Below are 18,602 nucleotides of genomic sequence, written 5' to 3' on the forward strand. Positions count from 1 at the left end.
ACTTTGTTTGCAGGGGTCAAATGAGCCAAGTGTGTTGAAATAGTGTAATGAAATAGTTTAATAAGGCTTAAATAATTAATTTTCAAAAACATGATGCTGATCTCACAGCATCATAACGTTGAATTGGCCTTGATGTGTATGTTATACTATGGTAAATATCATGGGCTCATCTTAAAGCTATATTATATATTATTATTTACATTATTAGCTATAGTAACTGCCTTCAGGTGCAAAAGTTATCCATCAGGTGACAGTGACTAAACAATTTGGTGTCATAATTTGCACATGAAACCTCACCTTAGTCAGCGATAAAACATGTACACTCACAAGACGTGGCGTTGTGCTGTGTCACTGTGACTCAGCAGATTTTCGCCATGTCACTTCCTTATGCATGACCATACGTCAACCGTCCCGTTTTCCATGGATCATTTACAATTCTACCCCGCTATCATCCCATTTAAATATAGTTTCCCCCCGTATTTTATATCTTTCTATAAAAAATCGCACTGGGCGTATTTTATATGTTTGCTACATTCGCTTCGGTAAAACTCCCGTGATTTGAATGGGCCAAAACTCATTATATGAAAACAACAAATTCCAAGGTTTTCCAGTTGTCTGATCTTGTATGAAACGCATCTTTCTCACAGGATCGACGTATAGGCTACACATTTCAACCCATTTCTCCCCTCAACTTGGCAACCTACAGCCCAGCGATGCTATTGATATGTGCGTAGGGAGATCACTGGTAGAAATGGGAGAAGACTCAGGTGGTGCTCCAGTGAAAAAACTAGATATACATGTAAAGGTGCGGGGGTATTAAATTTAGAGGGATTTAGATGACTATATTCCTGAGAATGAATTGGCATTTTTCAATAAGATGATATTCTATACTAAGATATATTTGTTACTAAATTAATTGATTAATAATAATTGTTTGAATTAATAATAATTTTAATAAATTAATAATAATAAAAATTAACACACTACTTGCATTATTACTAAAAAAACTTAACAGAATAGTGCATTAGTACGCGATTTGGGATGCACCACAAGTCTTCCCAGACAGCACAGGTACGCTGGTTAAAAAGCTGATAAAAGTATTAGATAGGATTCTGATAGGAATTGACTTAGAAATGTGTTAGAGATAACGCTCTAAAATTCATTTGGCAGATGTAAACACAGATCAAACATATGTCTCCATGATGTATGTGTGCTATCAAGGATTGGTTGCCACTGTTGTTGTTGTTGTTTTTTTGGTTAAGTGGAACAGAGTACCACTAATTTTGGGCCAGTTTTCTGATAATTGCATATCTTTTTGATCAGAGTTTTCATTTAAGCACTCTAAACAAACATAACACATATGTCTATATGACAACAGGTAATGTATAATAATGTTTACACATTTTTACATTTGTAATAAAACCTGATTACTATATTGCAATAAACAAGTTAGACTTGTTATAGCAGTTCTTTATTTGTCAGATGCAACCGTCTATCATGGGGAACAATAATACAAGTAATCTTCCTTATTTCACATGACTTTGAAACAAATGTTGGAAGTTCTCCTAACGTGTCCGGTCGTTATCTGTTGTCCAAATGGCATGTGGAACACTTTATGCATTATGCAGTAGGGATCCAAATACTTTTCCAGACCACCGCCTTCCTCCAAAGCTCTTCTTGAAGAGAGGGATTTGAGCTGGTCCAGTTTTGTCCCGCTTCCCTCTCCTCCTCCTCTTCACAGTTTAGCCACAGACGTTTAAGGGGACTGACACAGGAGTATTGAAGAAACTGACAGCCCTGACGAAAATAAGTTCCATTCATACAATAAGATCAGTGCTGACAGAACATTTTCCTTGCTAAAAATGGGCCTGTATGCTCATACAGTTATATAGAACAGAATCTAAATGTAAACCCCGCCAAGGTACATAGTGTTTCCATTTCCTAAATCTCAAAGTCTATGCATCTTCTTCCAATTTAAGAAATTTCCTCACCTCTTTACTTCCCCAATACCAAATGCTTTGAATCACACTGTGGTTGGCAAATGCATGGGTCAGCTGATCCCTGCCCCCTGTTATTATACTGACCAGACCTCCGGGGATATCAGAGGCCTGCAGGACCTTTGAGCAAAAAACAGAAGTCGAATACATTACAAACAAAGAATTAATTATAAAATCTGAACGTTTATGGAGGCAGTCTAATGATTACAGTGTGAGTGTGAAGTGTCTACTGCTACCACTTTAAACATACACATATATAGAAATGCATTTATTTGAAAAGTAACAAACCTGGATAAATTCAAGAGCTGGAAGAGGGCATTTCTCACTTGGCACCATGATAACAGCATTACCCATGGCAAGAGCTGCCCCCAGCAAGGACACCAGAGAGAGCAGCGGTTTGGTGTTGGGGAGAATCACTCCTAGGACCCCTAAAGCTTCAGAAGTTAACAGGGTGGAACCAGACTGGGGCAGGAACTTTAAAGAGATGGACACATAATTACAAAAACAGGCAAATTAAATCTTGGGTTAATCATGCAAACATTCCAATACTAATAAATAAACATTGTAGTTTCTTACTGGATTTCCACCCTGCTCTTTATCACAGCGTGCAGCCCAATCAGACAGTCTGGAGACGCTAAGCTCCACTTCTTTCTCTGCCTCTTCTAATGAGATGCCGGTTTGAGTCTGGATTGATACAGCCAAGTCCCGCCTCCTCTTATCTAGACTGTCAGCAAGTGAATAAAGTGACTGAGAACGTGCAGCGGGGCTTTTCTTCATCCACCTGTTACAAAACAAGGAGCGTCACAGTAGTTCTGTCACTATTTTGTCTAAAAAATGTTGATCCAAATTTGTTTTCGTCCATATGTTTTATCCTCATGATAACTTCCTCATATGCTCCTACCCTGGCTGGACCTTAATGGCGGCCTCTACTGCATTCCGGACATCCTTCCTGCCTCCGTCTGGGCAGTGAGCCAGTACAGCGCTCCCAGGGGCCAACACTGACCTGCTGCAGCCCGAGTCAGCTTTACGCAACTGACCACCCACGAAATGGGAGTAAAATCGAGGGACACTGTGAGAGAGATAAAAAAAAAGAGAGAAATGGTTCATAGAAGACGACAAGAGGAGTTCTGAGTTTAGAGTTAGACACATTTTAAGTACTAAAGGGTAAGTACTAAAAATACAGTAATACTATTAAATGATACAATTAATGTTACACAACCCATCGGTACAGAAAAAAAGAGGAAAAAAAGAAAATCAATATCAATTTTGAAGTTAGGGTGCATTTTACATTATTTTGTGATTTGATTTCTATGATGCAATGAGGTAGTAAGTGAAGAGCAAGGAAGTAGTGAAGTATTGTAAACTATAATACAGGAAGCAGCTCAAAAATGTTTTCCAGCAACATCACAATTCATTTTCAAAGAGAGAGGAAACCTGCACTCATGCACTTTGCAGTTCACAATAAACTATGATCCACAACACACCCACCTGGAAGGATCAAATCCTTCAGGTATCATGAATTTGGAAGCTGCAGAGCCAAAATCAGCATAGTTGATAGAGCTGGGACTGGAGCGAGGGAAGGAGGGTGAAAGTGACGGCCGAAGGAACTGATACAGACCCTTTAGAGGAAGAAAAAGCACTGAATGAGTCAGACATTCAGAACTGACCACCAAACAAGACCATACAACCAATCAGAAATACAGTACAGACACCCAAAAGAACAGAAACAATGGTGTAGACAACACTAAATCCCATTCTCAGTACACGAAACTAAACATGTGACCACAATATACCTCTCTGCCTCCATCAGTGCAGTTCCCGCTCTCCCTCCGTCCACACAGAGGCAATGCAGGATCCATTACAGAATGAAAGTTCACCCACACTGAACCTACACACAGACTATGAAGACAGAAAAAGAGATAAAAGTAAGGGATCAAGATCAAAATGAAATCAAAACAACTGATGGTGGCTCGAAGAACTTGATCAAGCATGGACGAACCTCTTTGCAGACTCCAAAGCCAGAGTCAAATCTTCAGTCCAGATGGAGGCCGTCTGACCATAAGGACTGTGGTTCCCTATACAAAAGCACAGGTCACAAAATCTTCAACTTTTCACTTAAAGGCTGGAATTGACTACATGACTTTTAAAATCTGAACAGATTTTTAAAATACTAGGCATCATACACTCACCGAGTTTGTAAATAGTGACAAAGGAAAACTGTCCATCATACACTACACAACTGAGGAATATATACTACCGAACCTTTAAAGCTGCAGTTGTTCAGATCAAAACAGACTCATGCGGAAACACGCACGTTATTGCGAGGAGAGGAGTGACAAGTAAAAACAATGTGTTCCAAAATTGCAAAAAAATATCAAACATATCTGATTTCCTCCGACTGGATGGGATCATAATCTGAAGCTAAACACTACCAAACCCTGCACGATTTTCTATTAAATCTGTCAACTCAAATCCTCAGACTGGCTCTGACTTTCAGCAGCTATCGTCAATGTCTCCAGACTGTAAATCAACAGAAAATCATGGCAAAACTCATGTAGAGTATCCCAGGCTTTAAGTGATAAAGTCTTATTGATCAGTTCTTATTTTTTTCAGCCTCACCGAGTGTAACTCCCTCAGCAGAGCTCCTGAAGGATATGAGAGGCAGCACAGGGCCTGGAGGAGGTGAAATCACAGACTGGCAGGAAGGAGCCAGTCCACACAGTACAGTAGGGGGGTAGAGAGCACCAGTAGAAACAGGTGGACATGACTGCATCAGCTACAAGATATGAAACAACAAGAAAACAAAAAGATGAAAGCATTCGTCCATTAAAAGCTTCAAAGAAATCCATCGTAAAATATTTGGTGACATCTAAACTGAAATGTCCACACACTGTCGCCCCCTGCTGCTGGGCCTCCTGAACCGCAGTATCTATAAGACTCCTCTCAGCCTCAGTAGCAAGAGGAACACATTTCATCCCAGTCATTCTCAACTTCAGCCTGGCCACAACACTGTCCAAAACTGATTCCTGCACACAGAGCACCCACTGGAACTGGACAAGAGAAAGACAGAAGCAGGCAAAAAGTTTATTATTATATTTGTTCTATACTTGACAAGTAGTTTAATCAATGAGCACCCCCAGCAGACTACAGCGGAACTGCAGAAGTGCTGCCAACTGGTTTTCTTTTTGAAAATAAGCACTAAAATAAATAACAAGTAGTATATATGAATTATTAGATACCTAAATATTAAATACATACAGATACCACAATTTATTTTCCTATTTTCTTTGTAATAGTAAGGACCTTTTTATATATATATTCTTGATAATATTTTTTTATGCTTTCCAAAGCTGCATTTTAAAAAAATCAAAATACAGTACAACAGCAGTATTATTAAATATCATTAAGATTTAAAATAACTATTTTTTTTCTTCATACATCTCTTTTCTTCTTGAAGGCCAGCTCTATCACTCCATCCACGGCACTGTCCAGGTCTGCCGAATCAAAGATGATAAAAGGGCACACAGAGCTGAATGAGAGAGAGAAAGACATTGGGACTCCCCAACCAGCCACTGCTTTAGCCAGGGCTTCTCCAGTCTCTTGTCTTCCACTGTAGGTCAGGTAGTTGACTTGTGGATTTTGAGCCACTTTGGCACCCAGTGATGCTTCACTGCCTGTGATCACATTCAGCACTCCAGCAGGGATCCCAGCCTCCAGAAACAGCTGAGCCAACAGAAGGGCAGGAAGAGTAGTAGTCTTGCCAGGCACCACAATAACAGTATTGCCTAGAAAATAAATAGACATGTAAATAAATAATGGTTTAGCACCCTCACATCTAATATAGAAAGGATTACTATTTTTTTTTACATTTATTAGTAACTTCTAATGAGTTTAAATAAATTATATATACACTATTTGTTAAAGCAGGGTTATAATTATAGTTAACTGTAGCTTTAAATACATTTATATGAAAAAATATATTATTTAAAATAAAATAAAAATGAACTAAAATAAAATGAAATATAGTAATTTTATTTCAGCTTAAGTTAGTTTAACTTAATGCATTAAAGCATTAAAAAAATAAAAATAAAAACTATACAGATGTTCTGTACTTTAAAAACAAATCCAATCAAATGACAAAAACAAAATTAATCAAACTAACTAAAATTACAATGCAAAATATACTAAATTAATAATATTTTATTAATAAAAAGTACTACTGCTAATAATAATATTAAAGGTAAACCAATGAAAAAGGTTTAAAAATACCCTGCCCTAAACAAACACAATTTCATAAGGAAATTTTTAAAACACTGTCAATACAAAGGTCAAGTACAAAATTATTATCTTTTTTAATTAATTTATAACTTTCAGTATTATCTTTAAATGTGAAACATTAAATTAATGTGCTATTAGTGCTGCATCTGCAACAACACAATTTTTTTTGAAAGCGCAACAGATTTATTAGTCAACACTAGTTAACAAAAGCCTTGATATTTAAAAAATAAACAAACTTGTAATCGTATTTTTTTTTTTTAATTCTGTTTCTTCTTTTTATGTCACTTCATTTATCCCCTGAATGTCTGGAGAGTATATGAAACTCAGAAAAGAAAGTATCATATATTATGCATATGCATATCATGTTTTAAGAGAAAGACTCACCCATAGCTAGAGCTGGCAAAACCTTAAGCAGAAGAAAATAGACGGAACAGTCATCTGAAACAACCACTGCCACAACGCCTAGTGAAGAGACAAAACATGACAAGAGACTTACAACCATACCTCCTACTTATACAACCGTCTTCAACGAGTTTTTTCTCTCAGACTCACATACACAAACAGACGCTGGCATACCTTGTGGGATCCACTCAGGCATGAGCGTGTCTCGTAGCTGAGCCCAGCTGGCATAGTACTGGGTCAGTCTAATGAGCACAGCAGGAGAGACAGAAGACTGAGAGAGCTCACACAGCTCCGACACACACTGACTGTGTCTCTGCAGGACACTCGCCAACCTGGGGCACAGACATACATTCATACTGATGTAACATGACTATTACTGTGACAGGTTCATTGTTTTAAGTTAAGCTCTAGTACTTGAGTAACACTTTGGCTCTTTGGTAACAGCTCAGTTCACTCCAGGTTTTGAGAGCTCCAGCTGCAGATGAGGCAGCAGACGCAACATCCTCATCTTTAGCACAAACAGTGCTGCAGACCACCGCTGCTGTACAAACACAGGAGGAGCAGGGACAGAGATGTTATCCTATCATTACATGACCGATCATATAACAGATATGAACTTAAGGGAAAGATCAAATATTGCTTACCGTTGGAATCAGTCACATCGTGGGTCTGTCTATCTGCAGGGCTGAGAAATTTCCCATCAATGAAGAAGCCGAGAATGCGAGAGTGTTTCTCCAGCCATGCCTGAGAGAACGACACACAACATGGACATCGTCCTGAGAGTTTGTGTTTAAGTGGAATGAATATCTCACGCAAACTGGACAGCAATGACCACATTACACTTTAAAATTAAGTTCAAGTTATGCTGGAAATTCTAATTTCTCTGATAATTCAAACAGCAAGCATGTTTGATTTGAGTAAACAATCTGTAGTTGGGTTGTTCCACCTCTCTGAGAGAACCAATAGAGTGACTTTGTGAAAACAGGGTGAAGGTTGCAGTGGATCATTCATAGAACACATGGCTCTCACTAAATGCACAGTAAACAGTTAACTATACTGAACTCTGCTCACAGCACTTAAAAGTATAGTTTACTAGAAAATTAAATGTACTTATACTAATGTTGTTCCAACCTGTATGACTTCTCTTTGGCTTTTTATAAAGTGTCATATAAACATTGACAAGCTCAGTCAGCGTTCACTTTAATTGCATGGCAAAAAGATTCCCAAAGTTGGAGACTAAAGCTGTCACTTCGCAATTGCCTAAAATGTTATTTTGTGTTTCACCCGAGAAACGTCATATGGACTTGGTACATGTTGAGCATGTGTAAAGAGTGAATCTGCATTTTAAGTGAACTCGTTTGAGACATCCATTGTTTTTTAATGCAAATTTACAGCAAGAGGACCACCAGCATCTTGTCACATGCTTTTCTCTGCTGTCTGCATCCTAATGTACGGCCACATGTAAACCATTTACAAATTGGGTGAAAAGGTGGCAGCATGCTATGACGCTTTAAATGATACATAAGTAACAAACGGATGATTCAATGTATTAAAATGCATTCAATATACAAAGTTAATTTACCCGACGACCAGCGCTTAACCGTTACCTGTGCAGTTGCTGTGCTCGTGCTGGATGATCCATACTCCATATTTTGAAAGATGTCGTGCACAGTCTTTGTCGAAGTACCTGCCATAACAATTTAACCTATCGTAATAATAATTGTTACTGACTTCTGAAAAATATGCCAATTAAATATAAAATAATAATACCGAGTGTGCAGTGATTCAATCACTTAATTACAGCGATCAAATGTGCAAAGCTGTCCAGTAATAACTAACTAATAAACAAGCAGGACCTAACGATTTCTCGATCGTAAGAAAATAGCTAAGTAAACATTAAACAGTTCAAAAGAGCACTCAACGTGAGTTCTCACGTCCACACTAGAATTTCTTCCTGGTTTGTATTGTGTTGCCAGATCGCGCAAGATAATCGTGCAAAGTGGTACATAATAACAAGCCGCTAAAAAAGCGAAAATGAGCGAACCTCTTTTTTCCGATTTGATGGAAAGCCTGCATGGAACACCCGAGAGAGAGAGAGAGAGAGAGAGAGAGAGAGAGAGAGAGAGAGAGAGAGAGAGAGAGAGAGAGAGAGAGATTACATATAGATTTATACAGGGGCGTTGCACAAGTGCTGATGGCAGTCCTGATGGGCCCCCATGCCCCCCAATGAAAATATCCAGGTAAAATAAAATATATTCCAGACTTTTCAAGAGCCCTCTCTTCATTTGGGGCTCTGGTAATCAGTACTAGTTTTACCCCCAGTCCGAACAATTTCAGAGACGCTTATAATAAGTGGACATGGCAACACTGGTTGTTGTCGACGTCAACATAAACCCCGTCATACTTGGACTAAGACAGCAGAGGAACTCATGGCTTACCAAAAAAAAAAAAAAAAAAATCGACTGAGCTTTCCCTACAATAAGTAATACGGTAAAAAAATGCACAGGAATTTAAAGTAAAAGCATCGTCGTCAAATGGCATCAGATGAACGACTCATTGGCGTCCATACTTGTAACGTCATCGATGTTGTCCCAGTTCAGAAAAGTACCCATTATTACATTGACAGTCAGGCTATTCTCCGTAAGGCGTACATTAATTAACATTGTAACGTATCTCTTTTTTGGGGAATGCAGTGGTTACATTTCTGAAATGAGGCAACCTCAATGACGAAGGCGGCCGACATAAGTGACCTCCGGAGGGCGCAGCCACACAGAAGTTACTTTTTATCGCCACAAAAGTTGAAGAAGCCTGCTGACATAGGGTGGAATTTCCCATAGCTATATCCAGCCGAAAACACTACCTGAAACACTGAATATCACCACTAATATATATAGATATATTTTGCTGATATGGCTTGCGAAGCCTCGCTGGGTAAGTGACTGTGTTTGTTTGAGCTCTTTAAGCGGTGTTAGATGTTTGTTTCTGATGTTTCTCTTCGCTCCACAGATGACCAGATTGGAGAAGCACTCTTAATCGGGTAAGTTTCACTTTGTGAACTTGTGATGTCATTGTATGTAGCATTTTAACTTTATTATAGCCTATCTTAAGTCTTTTTAAAATGATGATTTTCTAACCCCGAGCTATTAAAAAAAAACTGAAATCGAGGGACATCTGCAGTGAATGGAAACGAGGAAAGAAAAGCTGTGACTTCCCAATATCATCCACGGGGATAGTTTTAGTCAACACTGAAATAGATGTTGCATTATGGGGCTGAGATTAACCTGAAGAGAAAGAACCCATAATAATAATTATTGTCTTACTGGACTTTTACTATTCAACTTACTGTAACACAATATTTCTGCTTTACCACCTTTTAATGTAATTTTTTATTCAGATATATCACATATAAATAACAGATCAAACAATAAGAAAGCCATTACAGTGACACATCTAGCAATCTATTACTCATTCTGTAATTGGGGGTACATTTCACATCAACTAAATGTTTAGAGATGTTATACAAACTTCAACCTGTAAAAGAAGCAGCGTTCTAGTTATGTATTAATTTTTTTAAAGTAACATAGGTAGAACTAAGGAAAAAAAGTAACATAGTTGACTTGACACATGTTAGCTCATGCACACACACACTGAATCCCCTGGTACAATAAAGGTTAAACTGTGAGGAAAATAAAACAGTTTGTGAGAAACAATTCATTATCAGTGGACACAGTCACACAGTAAGGCCATGGCAATTGAATCATTCAAGAAATGGCAGGCAACATAACAGTTGACGGATTCACCATTTTGACTCATTACAATGAGCTACAATTACAATGGTAGGCCTTATCTGGCCAATCACATGTTATTTTTGCATCAGTTTAATGTCAGTTGTGATTATATATTTGAATTTAAATCATACAAATATTGCAAACCATAACTAATTCACAGTCAGTTCTCCTTGAGTGTAGTTTATTGTAGAAAAAAATATTAAAATATTGTTATAAAAAAAAAAAAGTGAGGACACTTATAATAATGTGATCAAAATTTCCAAAATGTTTATTTTTCTAAAGAAAGTTTTTTGAAAATTAATAAAACAAAAAAATAAAGAAACAGCCTCAACTCCAGAAAAGTTGGGATTTTTCGTGAAATGCCATAAAATCAAGAATATGTTATTTGTTCATTCTCTTTAAGCTTTATTTAATTGACTGACATACAAGGAAAAAAATTCCCATGTTTTCACTTGCCAACCTTTTGTTTTTTTTAAATATATGCAAATTTTGATTGTTAGCTGATGAAAAAACTAAATTCTTTGCGATTTTAATTTGTTTGACATATCTCTTCTGAAATTTGGCACAAAGTAATAAGCCATGATCCAGCTTTGCTTGCAAACACTGAGATTCTCCTTTTACACCCAAACATGATCCCCTCAAATATTACCAATTCACCTGCTTACTGTGAACCGTTTCAGAATGGGATATTCTATAACCTTTTCACTTTCATATTGCCTGCATCCCAACATTTGTGGGTGGCATTACAGCCATTAATATCAAAATTTGTTTACATTTACAAAATACATTTAAGTTGATCAGTGTAAACTTTGGAAATCTTTTCTTTGTACTTTTGTCAATGAAGTAAATGTCAAAGAAAATGAATAAATAACAGATTCCTGATTTCATTGCATTTTACAAAACATCTTTTGGGGTTGTATCATCAATGGACATGAAATGTACTCTAAGTAGTTGAATATCTTCTATACTATACTAGGTAGAATAGGCAAATCTAAATGCCATACTGACTAGATTGGAATGTAATGATGGCTGTGGTCAGAAACCTAGTGCCATTTCAATCCATCAATGTAATTTGAAGAAAGTTGTAATGGATTTATTAGTGTTAAATTAAGTTTTTCATGCTTATTTGAGGTAATTGTGGATCTGTGATAGTAAAAACATTTGATTCATATGCAGGTAACAAATAAAATGTCTTTCAGGGTGGTAAGACATGAGGTGATGAGCGTGGCAGCCGAAATGCATGCAGCCCCGCCAGCCCTTCCTGAAGCTCGGCCAATAAGCAACTGCCAGGACCAGAAGCTTGTTGAACAGTTGGCGAAGACCATCAAAGTGATCGGTGATAGGCTCGATCAGGATAAATCATTCAATGAGTCAGTCTGAGCTCTGAATCTTTGTCTCTCTTTAGTCTGTACTGGTTTTAAAACAACTGGCTTCACTTTTTTTTTGTTCTTCTGACCTCACAGCATGATTGATGGCTTAGTAAAAGTGGCTGATAAAAGAAGTTTCTGGGAACTTGTGGAAAAGGTTTTCACAGATGGCCAGATCAACTGGGGGAGAATTATAGTGCTCTTCTATTCCGTTGGAAAACTCTCTGGAAAGGTATTGGATTATTTAAATCCTAGATGTTTCTGTTGTCTTGTTAATATTTCTGTTAACATACCTGTTGTTTGTAGGCATGCATCTTCATGTTTAAATCTGCACATATATATCTCTTTCCTCTCAATAGATGGTCCTTGCACGCTTTCCCACAATTGTTTCAGATATTTTGATCTTAAGTCTGGATTACTTCAGGAGGAATCTGTTGGAATGGATTCGCAGAATGGGAGGATGGGTAAGAGAGAAATAAAGAAGACATTTCTACATCATTATCTCAAATATTGTAATATGAAGAAGCATTCGACTTTAGAAGATGTGTTGAGCAGTATTGATCACAATGTCAAATCTATCTCCTTCGTTTGTACCCCTTAATACAGATGCACAGTATCCCTGCGCTGGCCTGTTTCTCCTTTGAGCAGTTTTCTGGTTCTTCACTAAGTAAATATTCATCCTATTTTGGAGCCGCATTGGCCTTCACCGGTGGCCTACTGCTAGGTGGCTTCATCGTCTTGAAATTTCCAAGAAATAGCTAAGAGAAAGAAAATGAAGATGCTGCAACAATAGTGTCCATAACACTGAACTTGACAAAAATCATGTAGCTTATGTTTGTATTTTGTAATTTGCCCCTTTTTTATTTTAATATGCCTTTTATATATAGATATATGTATTTATACTGTTTTGTAAGAAAACATGTTTAATGTGGTAATGTTTATGATTTAAAGAGAGGTACATGTTTATTCAGGATCAGGACAGATTGTAGGGATAAAACTGACTGTGTTTTATTGATAATTGTCATATGACACACATTAGTAATTTTGTATAATCTGGCTTGTCCTCTTCCTTCTACATTTAAGTATTGTGCATTGAATGTGATTAAAGTTCCCATCATTTCTGAAAATGTATGCATGTATATCTATCTATCTATCTATCTATCTATCTATCTATATATATATATATATATATATATATATATATATATATATATATATATATATATATATAATATAGGCCGATGTTTGAGGATGGCTGCTAAATATAGATTTGGTTTGGGTGTAGACATGAAAGGAAATTAACCAAACAGTCACGTAAAAGTCACGTTTTTGGTTTTTGTTTCGCTTTTATTTTCATTCAGCCTAGTGCAACGCTAGCAGTGAAGATGCGGAACTGACAACAATTGTTTACCAGTTATCTGATTTACACAGCAAGACTTAGCCTACTAAACCAGTTTTGGGGTTTGCGAAATGTTTATACATTGATGCAAAGGTATGGTCACACGTACAGACTTCACTGTGGTTTGTGAAGTGGCCATCAAATCCTATCGTAGGACCAAGGAGGAAGATCATGGCATTAGGTATTTAAACTTTACAAAACAGGCCTTTGTAAGTATTTATTAACGTGAGCTCAGTAGCCTAGCTAACATTTTACTTTTGTATGCAACTTTTAGACTACCAGTTTTCAACGAATCTTGTACTTCGGTAAGTTTCACATAGCCTATAGGCTACTATTTAAACCATGTTTAATACTTAATACATACTTTTTATAATACACACACCAGTGATGCGCGGGACAATGTGTTAATAACCTGCATCCGACCGACGTTTTCAACTAACCCGCCTGCAACTCGGACCAAAAAAAAAGGAAAATAAAATATTGTACCCGATCGGTTTCCTGAACCGCATTTTACCTGTAAATGCTCATAGCGTCAGTGGGCCTAGACGTATAGGAACTAGGCAAAAAAAAAAAAAAAAAAAAACTAGCCTACCAACAAATAAATCCTTAATATAGCCTATTATAATTTTGTCAAGAATTATATATATACAGGGTTCTAAATTAACACCCGACAACCCGCCAAATGCGGGTTAAAATTCATTTTGGCGGGTGTTAATTAAAACTTACTAGCCAGTTCGGCTGGTGATGCATGACATGAGGCTCTGTTCTCGGTCATTTATCCCCCTGGCAGCACTTCCTACATTTCCCATGAACACTGTGCTGTAATGCTACGTGATGACGTTTGATATGCTCATTGTCTGCACGCAGTTTGCAGTGAAACCAGCGCGAAAAAACATGGAAACGAATAGCGTCCATCAGAAAACACAAGGAAGAAGAACGAATGGAGCCAGAGCAGGGAGCATAGACTGAAAGAGGAGGGAGTTAGCTATTAAAGAAAAAAATTAAGATTAAACTAAATGTGGCGGTGGTTGGGACAGATTTCTGGGGGCAAAAAGAGGACACGCATTTGTAGCTCCGCCCCCACCGGCAGATTCATTTCTGTTTATTAAACATTATTTTTCAGAGTATCCAGTGAGTCCACGATCAGCATTCACAAATAGTCTTCTTTTTAGCGTTTATTTTAATAGTGATTATTACATTAATCACCAATAGGATAAGACACAGCCGCCTGTATTTTATGAAAAAAAAAAAAAAAAAACGCTAAAAAGAAAATAAGGGTAAAAAGCAATACAAAACAAATAATATGCCGGTTATGTTTTCATTCCTTTTCTCTCTAACTGAATTGCAATGTTATTTTCAGCCTCATTATTTATTAATAACATTAACAGTGAAACATGCATCTAACTCCGGCAGGTGGGGTGGATGGAGCTTAGAATAATAAAATCAGAAAAATAAGTCTTCATTCATGTTAAGAAAGAATTGTAGACAAGCATTTACAAAACTGTCAAAGTTTATTTAAAAATAAAGCAATTCATGAATTATTTTCTTGTACTCATTTATTTAGCCTACAAATTAAAATGATAAAAATAACTTATATATTATTATATATTATTATACAGGTTATGCATAAGAATCTTTTATCCAAAACAATTTACAACAGAGGAAAGAATTACTCCAGAGTTAGTCACAATGCCAGGTTTATTGTACAATAATAATCAGTTGCTATTATAAGATTATTCCTTTATTATTATTAAACCTATTCCACATAATAATAGTCAATAAAACTGTATGTTAACAGGAGCTTGCTGCATGAATCCGTGAGTACGGTTTACAGATCCGTGGGAACGGATTGCGAAAGTGTGCGCACGGATTATGAATTTGTGGGTACGGATTCAAAAACCGAGGGTACGGTTTACAAAAACTGAGCGCACGGATTGGAAATTCGTGGGCACGATTTGTTAAACCAAGGTAACAGTTTATGAATTCGTGAGTACGGTTTATAAACGGAAGTTTTTCATGCCAACAATGTTAATAAAATGATCAAATGCATTCAGTGGCACTCATAATTTGTTATTTTTACCGCAAAAAAAAATGGCTAGTGGAAATTCTGATTGGCTGGTAACTTTAGAAAGTTACCAGCCACATTGGCTGGTGATCAAAAAAGTTAATTTAGAACCCTGTATATAAACCTATATATATATAAACGTCAATAAACTCATAATTTGTTCTAAAATAGTCAATCTGGCTATATCTATTTTAATGTTTGTGTTAGTTCAGCAGACAGCAAGGTTTGTTCTGATCAGAGCTCGTGAGCGGATCGCGCTCAGCTCGCTCATTCCGTGGGGTCTCGCTCAACCCAGAATGGCCTGTTGCTTCGAGAATATGAAAGGAGACATTTAATTGTTTAGTAATAAACTGGTGTTTTCTGTGTCGCTGTATTTGCTTCTTATTAATAAAATACGGGCAATTGATTGATAAAACATTGATCAAAATTAAAATGCAATTTATAGAACGAACATCTTTTTAAAAGACTTTTCTATAAAACAAAGCTTAATGAAGTCATCAAAATCAAGTTTTACTGGCGTCTTCACCTTTTCTCTTGCCTCCATCTCTACCTGCAGACTGAGCTCGTGCGTCATCTTCGCGCCAGTTATTCAGCCAACAAAGTGTAGGCCTATCAAAATTTTGTCAAGTACTATATTCATTTTAAATTGGCATCTTTATTTCAAACGACCCGACCGACCGCGACCCGAATATCATAAAATCGACCCGAACCGCGCATCACTGACACACACACACACACACACACACACACACACACACACACACTGTATATATAAAACAAAAATTAAAAAAGGCTATTTACCATGGATGTCATATTTTCCTTGTTACTCCTTGAGGCATTTTATTTAAATTAATTTTGTGTATCACTTAAAGTGTCAGTATATTATTACCAATCATTTCTTCTCGTCATAATTCAAATAATGTTCTCAGATCAGTGAAGGACCAGGTGCAGAGGGTGGGAACATGCGCACAGTCTCTTCCCGAGCCGCAGCCAATGAGCGATGAGCGGGAGCAGCTCCTGGAACAGATGGCGAGCCTCATCAGAGACATCGGAGACAGTCTCGATCGACAGCCAAGATTCAAGGAGTTAGTATGGAAATCTCTTTTTTTGGTATGCGAGAGTATTAAGGTGTAATAATTATGGAAGTCCGTTTCTGCCTTTACTTTATATTAATGTTAAAGTTAATGTTTGTTAGTTTAAAGGGATAGTTAACCCCCCCCCCAAAAAAAAATAAATAAAAAATAAAATAAGAATAAAAATAAAATAAAAATAGCCCATGAAAACGAAAATTCCTTAATCATTTAGTCACCCTCCACTACATTCTTTTATGGAAGTCTAACGTCTATTCTTGTTTGGTTACCAAAATTCTTCAAAATATCATATCTTGTGCTCAAAAAAACAACTAAAACAATAAATAAAAAAAAAAAAAAAAAAACAGTACAGTTTTGGAACAATTGGCATAAGTAAATTATTGTTTTTGGGTGAACTATTTAATTTGCAATCATGAGTAGGTACTGTTGGCAATTTTGAGATAAAAAGTCAGAACTATATGTTGCAATCATGAGAAATTAAATACAACATTTAAATTGAAACATAAAGTTGTAATACAAGCTTCTGGTGTAATGAAAGAGGAAATCTGTTTTATTAAAGATGTGTTTGATTTCAGCATGGTTGATGGTTTTGCACGAGTGGTGAATAGACAGAGCTTCCAGCAGCTTGCAGACAAAGTTTTCGTTGATGGCATCACCTGGGGGAAAATTTTCACTCTGATCTGTGTTGTTGGGAAATCCATTGCAAAGGTGCTCTCTTTATTTTACCTACTCTCATTTGTTTGTGTGTGTTTCTATATAGGAGTCATAAATACAGTACAAATGTACATTATGAAGGATACATTCAATCCAGCTCACTTCCTATAAATTTCACAACTTATTTGTAATGCCATCATACATTTGTAGGGTTTCAGTGCCCAAACAAAAGTGTTTATGCTCTGAGGTTGGACTTCAATGCATCTGTGCTTGTTTTTTTTTTTTTTTTGCATTGATAGATTATTGCTGATTTAGTCTCAGGTGTTGTGTCTTGGACACTGGATTACTTCAGGGATAGCCTTCTGAACTGGATCTGCAATAGAGGAGGATGGGTATGATTTGATAAACATGACAAAATTTGTACTAGTACTGATAAGACATTAGTAATAGTCACTCTCTTAAATACCTGCAGATCAACAGTATCTCTTCCTTGGCTCATTACTCATTTGAGCGAGATTTTGGTTCCTCATCCAGCCTGATCTCCCTTTCCTCTGGAGTGCTCTTCATCAGTGGAGTACTGCTGGGTGGCTTCATTGTCTGGAGACTGAACAGATGTGCATGAGGAGGGTCAGTGAAGGACTGATGAAGTGAGAAAAGGGGGAATGCTGGGATTTACATATGCAACAGACCAAAAATAATGATGATCTGAGCAAGTAAGAGAAGGCTGCTTGGCAATAGCATGTGTTTTATTAATTTTTTTAATTTATTTTTATGTTCTGCCTGTCTGGGAAGTAAAGCAATAACTAGCAAGACTTGAAATGTTATAGGTGCTGTGCCAAGACAACTGTTCACTTTAATGTCTATGCCTACTGTTTTTAACCTCTACCTCGTCTATAAAATTTATATTAGAAATCTATAAATAACCTTGCAACAACAGACTAAATAACTATGTACAATAAATATGGTGTACATATTTTAAATTATATTGTTAAATCTGAAATGTAATTGTTTCAACTTTTCCAAGTGCCAAAGACCTGCATTAAATAAAGTCCTTCCCACAAACCCATGAAGGTTCATGTAAAGGAAAATCATTATTAAAAATCATTATGAAAAATTATTTTGATGTTTAATTAGCATGTAAAGGAATAACATTTATCATGAAATGCTAACATAAAAAATGAACAAAAACAGAAAAGTAATTGAATCCCAGAGTAACATGAACCAATCATAACAAACGTTTGAAGAATCACACAGGACACGTGTTGAAAATTTTGGCATGAGCTTTTAACATTTTTATTGACTTTTTGATAACTTTTTCTTTTTAAATTGGATTTCATTTTTTCTAATTGTTTTTATTTATTTATTTCTTATCTGTAATGGAGAAGATTTGATCAGGTAGGTTAGCATTCACGTTCAAACTTCCATACTTTTAATAATATAATGATTTTTAAGTCTCCGTTTTCACAACTCTGTTAAATTATTACAGATTCTTCTTTTTTTTTCTTTATACATTTCAAAAATATAAAAGGTAAATAATAAACATTCCATTGAAATATATTTT

The 18,602-nt window shown here is 36.5% G+C and overlaps 3 protein-coding genes across 5 annotated transcripts; 2 read left to right on the forward strand and 1 right to left on the reverse strand.

The window, feature by feature from the left end:
- Positions 1–1,454: 1,454 nt before the first annotated feature.
- On the reverse strand, positions 1,455–8,647 carry LOC113045885 (aldehyde dehydrogenase family 16 member A1-like). 3 transcript variants are annotated; one of them, XM_026206634.1, is made up of 17 exons: positions 8,448–8,647; positions 8,285–8,364; positions 7,322–7,421; positions 7,092–7,218; positions 6,852–7,009; positions 6,660–6,737; positions 5,436–5,782; positions 4,889–5,047; positions 4,617–4,773; positions 3,997–4,072; positions 3,791–3,896; positions 3,486–3,616; positions 2,899–3,066; positions 2,574–2,778; positions 2,286–2,471; positions 1,992–2,117; positions 1,455–1,797 (listed from the first exon to the last, which is right to left on the reverse strand). In XM_026206634.1, exons 2-17 carry the CDS (start codon positions 8,324–8,326, stop codon positions 1,621–1,623), a joined length of 2,343 nt encoding a protein of 780 aa, XP_026062419.1. In that variant the 5' UTR covers positions 8,327–8,364; positions 8,448–8,647; the 3' UTR covers positions 1,455–1,620. The 3 variants fall into 3 exon arrangements, with proteins under 3 accessions (XP_026062419.1, XP_026062403.1, XP_026062410.1); XM_026206618.1 differs by having other exon boundaries at positions 8,285–8,382; XM_026206625.1 differs by having other exon boundaries at positions 7,092–7,215; positions 8,285–8,647.
- A 459-nt stretch (positions 8,648–9,106) lies between these two features.
- On the forward strand, positions 9,107–12,961 carry baxb (BCL2 associated X, apoptosis regulator b). The gene is made up of 6 exons (XM_026206728.1): positions 9,107–9,608; positions 9,684–9,714; positions 11,665–11,835; positions 11,929–12,064; positions 12,192–12,296; positions 12,439–12,961. Exons 1-6 carry the CDS (start codon positions 9,587–9,589, stop codon positions 12,592–12,594), a joined length of 621 nt encoding a protein of 206 aa, XP_026062513.1. The 5' UTR covers positions 9,107–9,586; the 3' UTR covers positions 12,595–12,961.
- Positions 12,962–13,144: 183 nt separating this feature from the next.
- LOC113045952 (apoptosis regulator BAX) lies at positions 13,145–18,107 on the forward strand. Its single transcript, XM_026206742.1, has 6 exons — positions 13,145–13,412; positions 13,506–13,536; positions 16,226–16,381; positions 16,963–17,095; positions 17,341–17,433; positions 17,514–18,107. The coding sequence occupies exons 1-6, from the start codon at positions 13,403–13,405 to the stop codon at positions 17,661–17,663; spliced, it is 573 nt and encodes a 190-aa protein (XP_026062527.1). The 5' UTR covers positions 13,145–13,402; the 3' UTR covers positions 17,664–18,107.
- Positions 18,108–18,602: the final 495 nt, after the last annotated feature.

The sequence above is a fragment of the Carassius auratus genome, chromosome 3, assembly GCF_003368295.1.
Source record: "Carassius auratus strain Wakin chromosome 3, ASM336829v1, whole genome shotgun sequence".
Taxonomy (NCBI): Eukaryota; Metazoa; Chordata; class Actinopteri; order Cypriniformes; family Cyprinidae; genus Carassius; species Carassius auratus.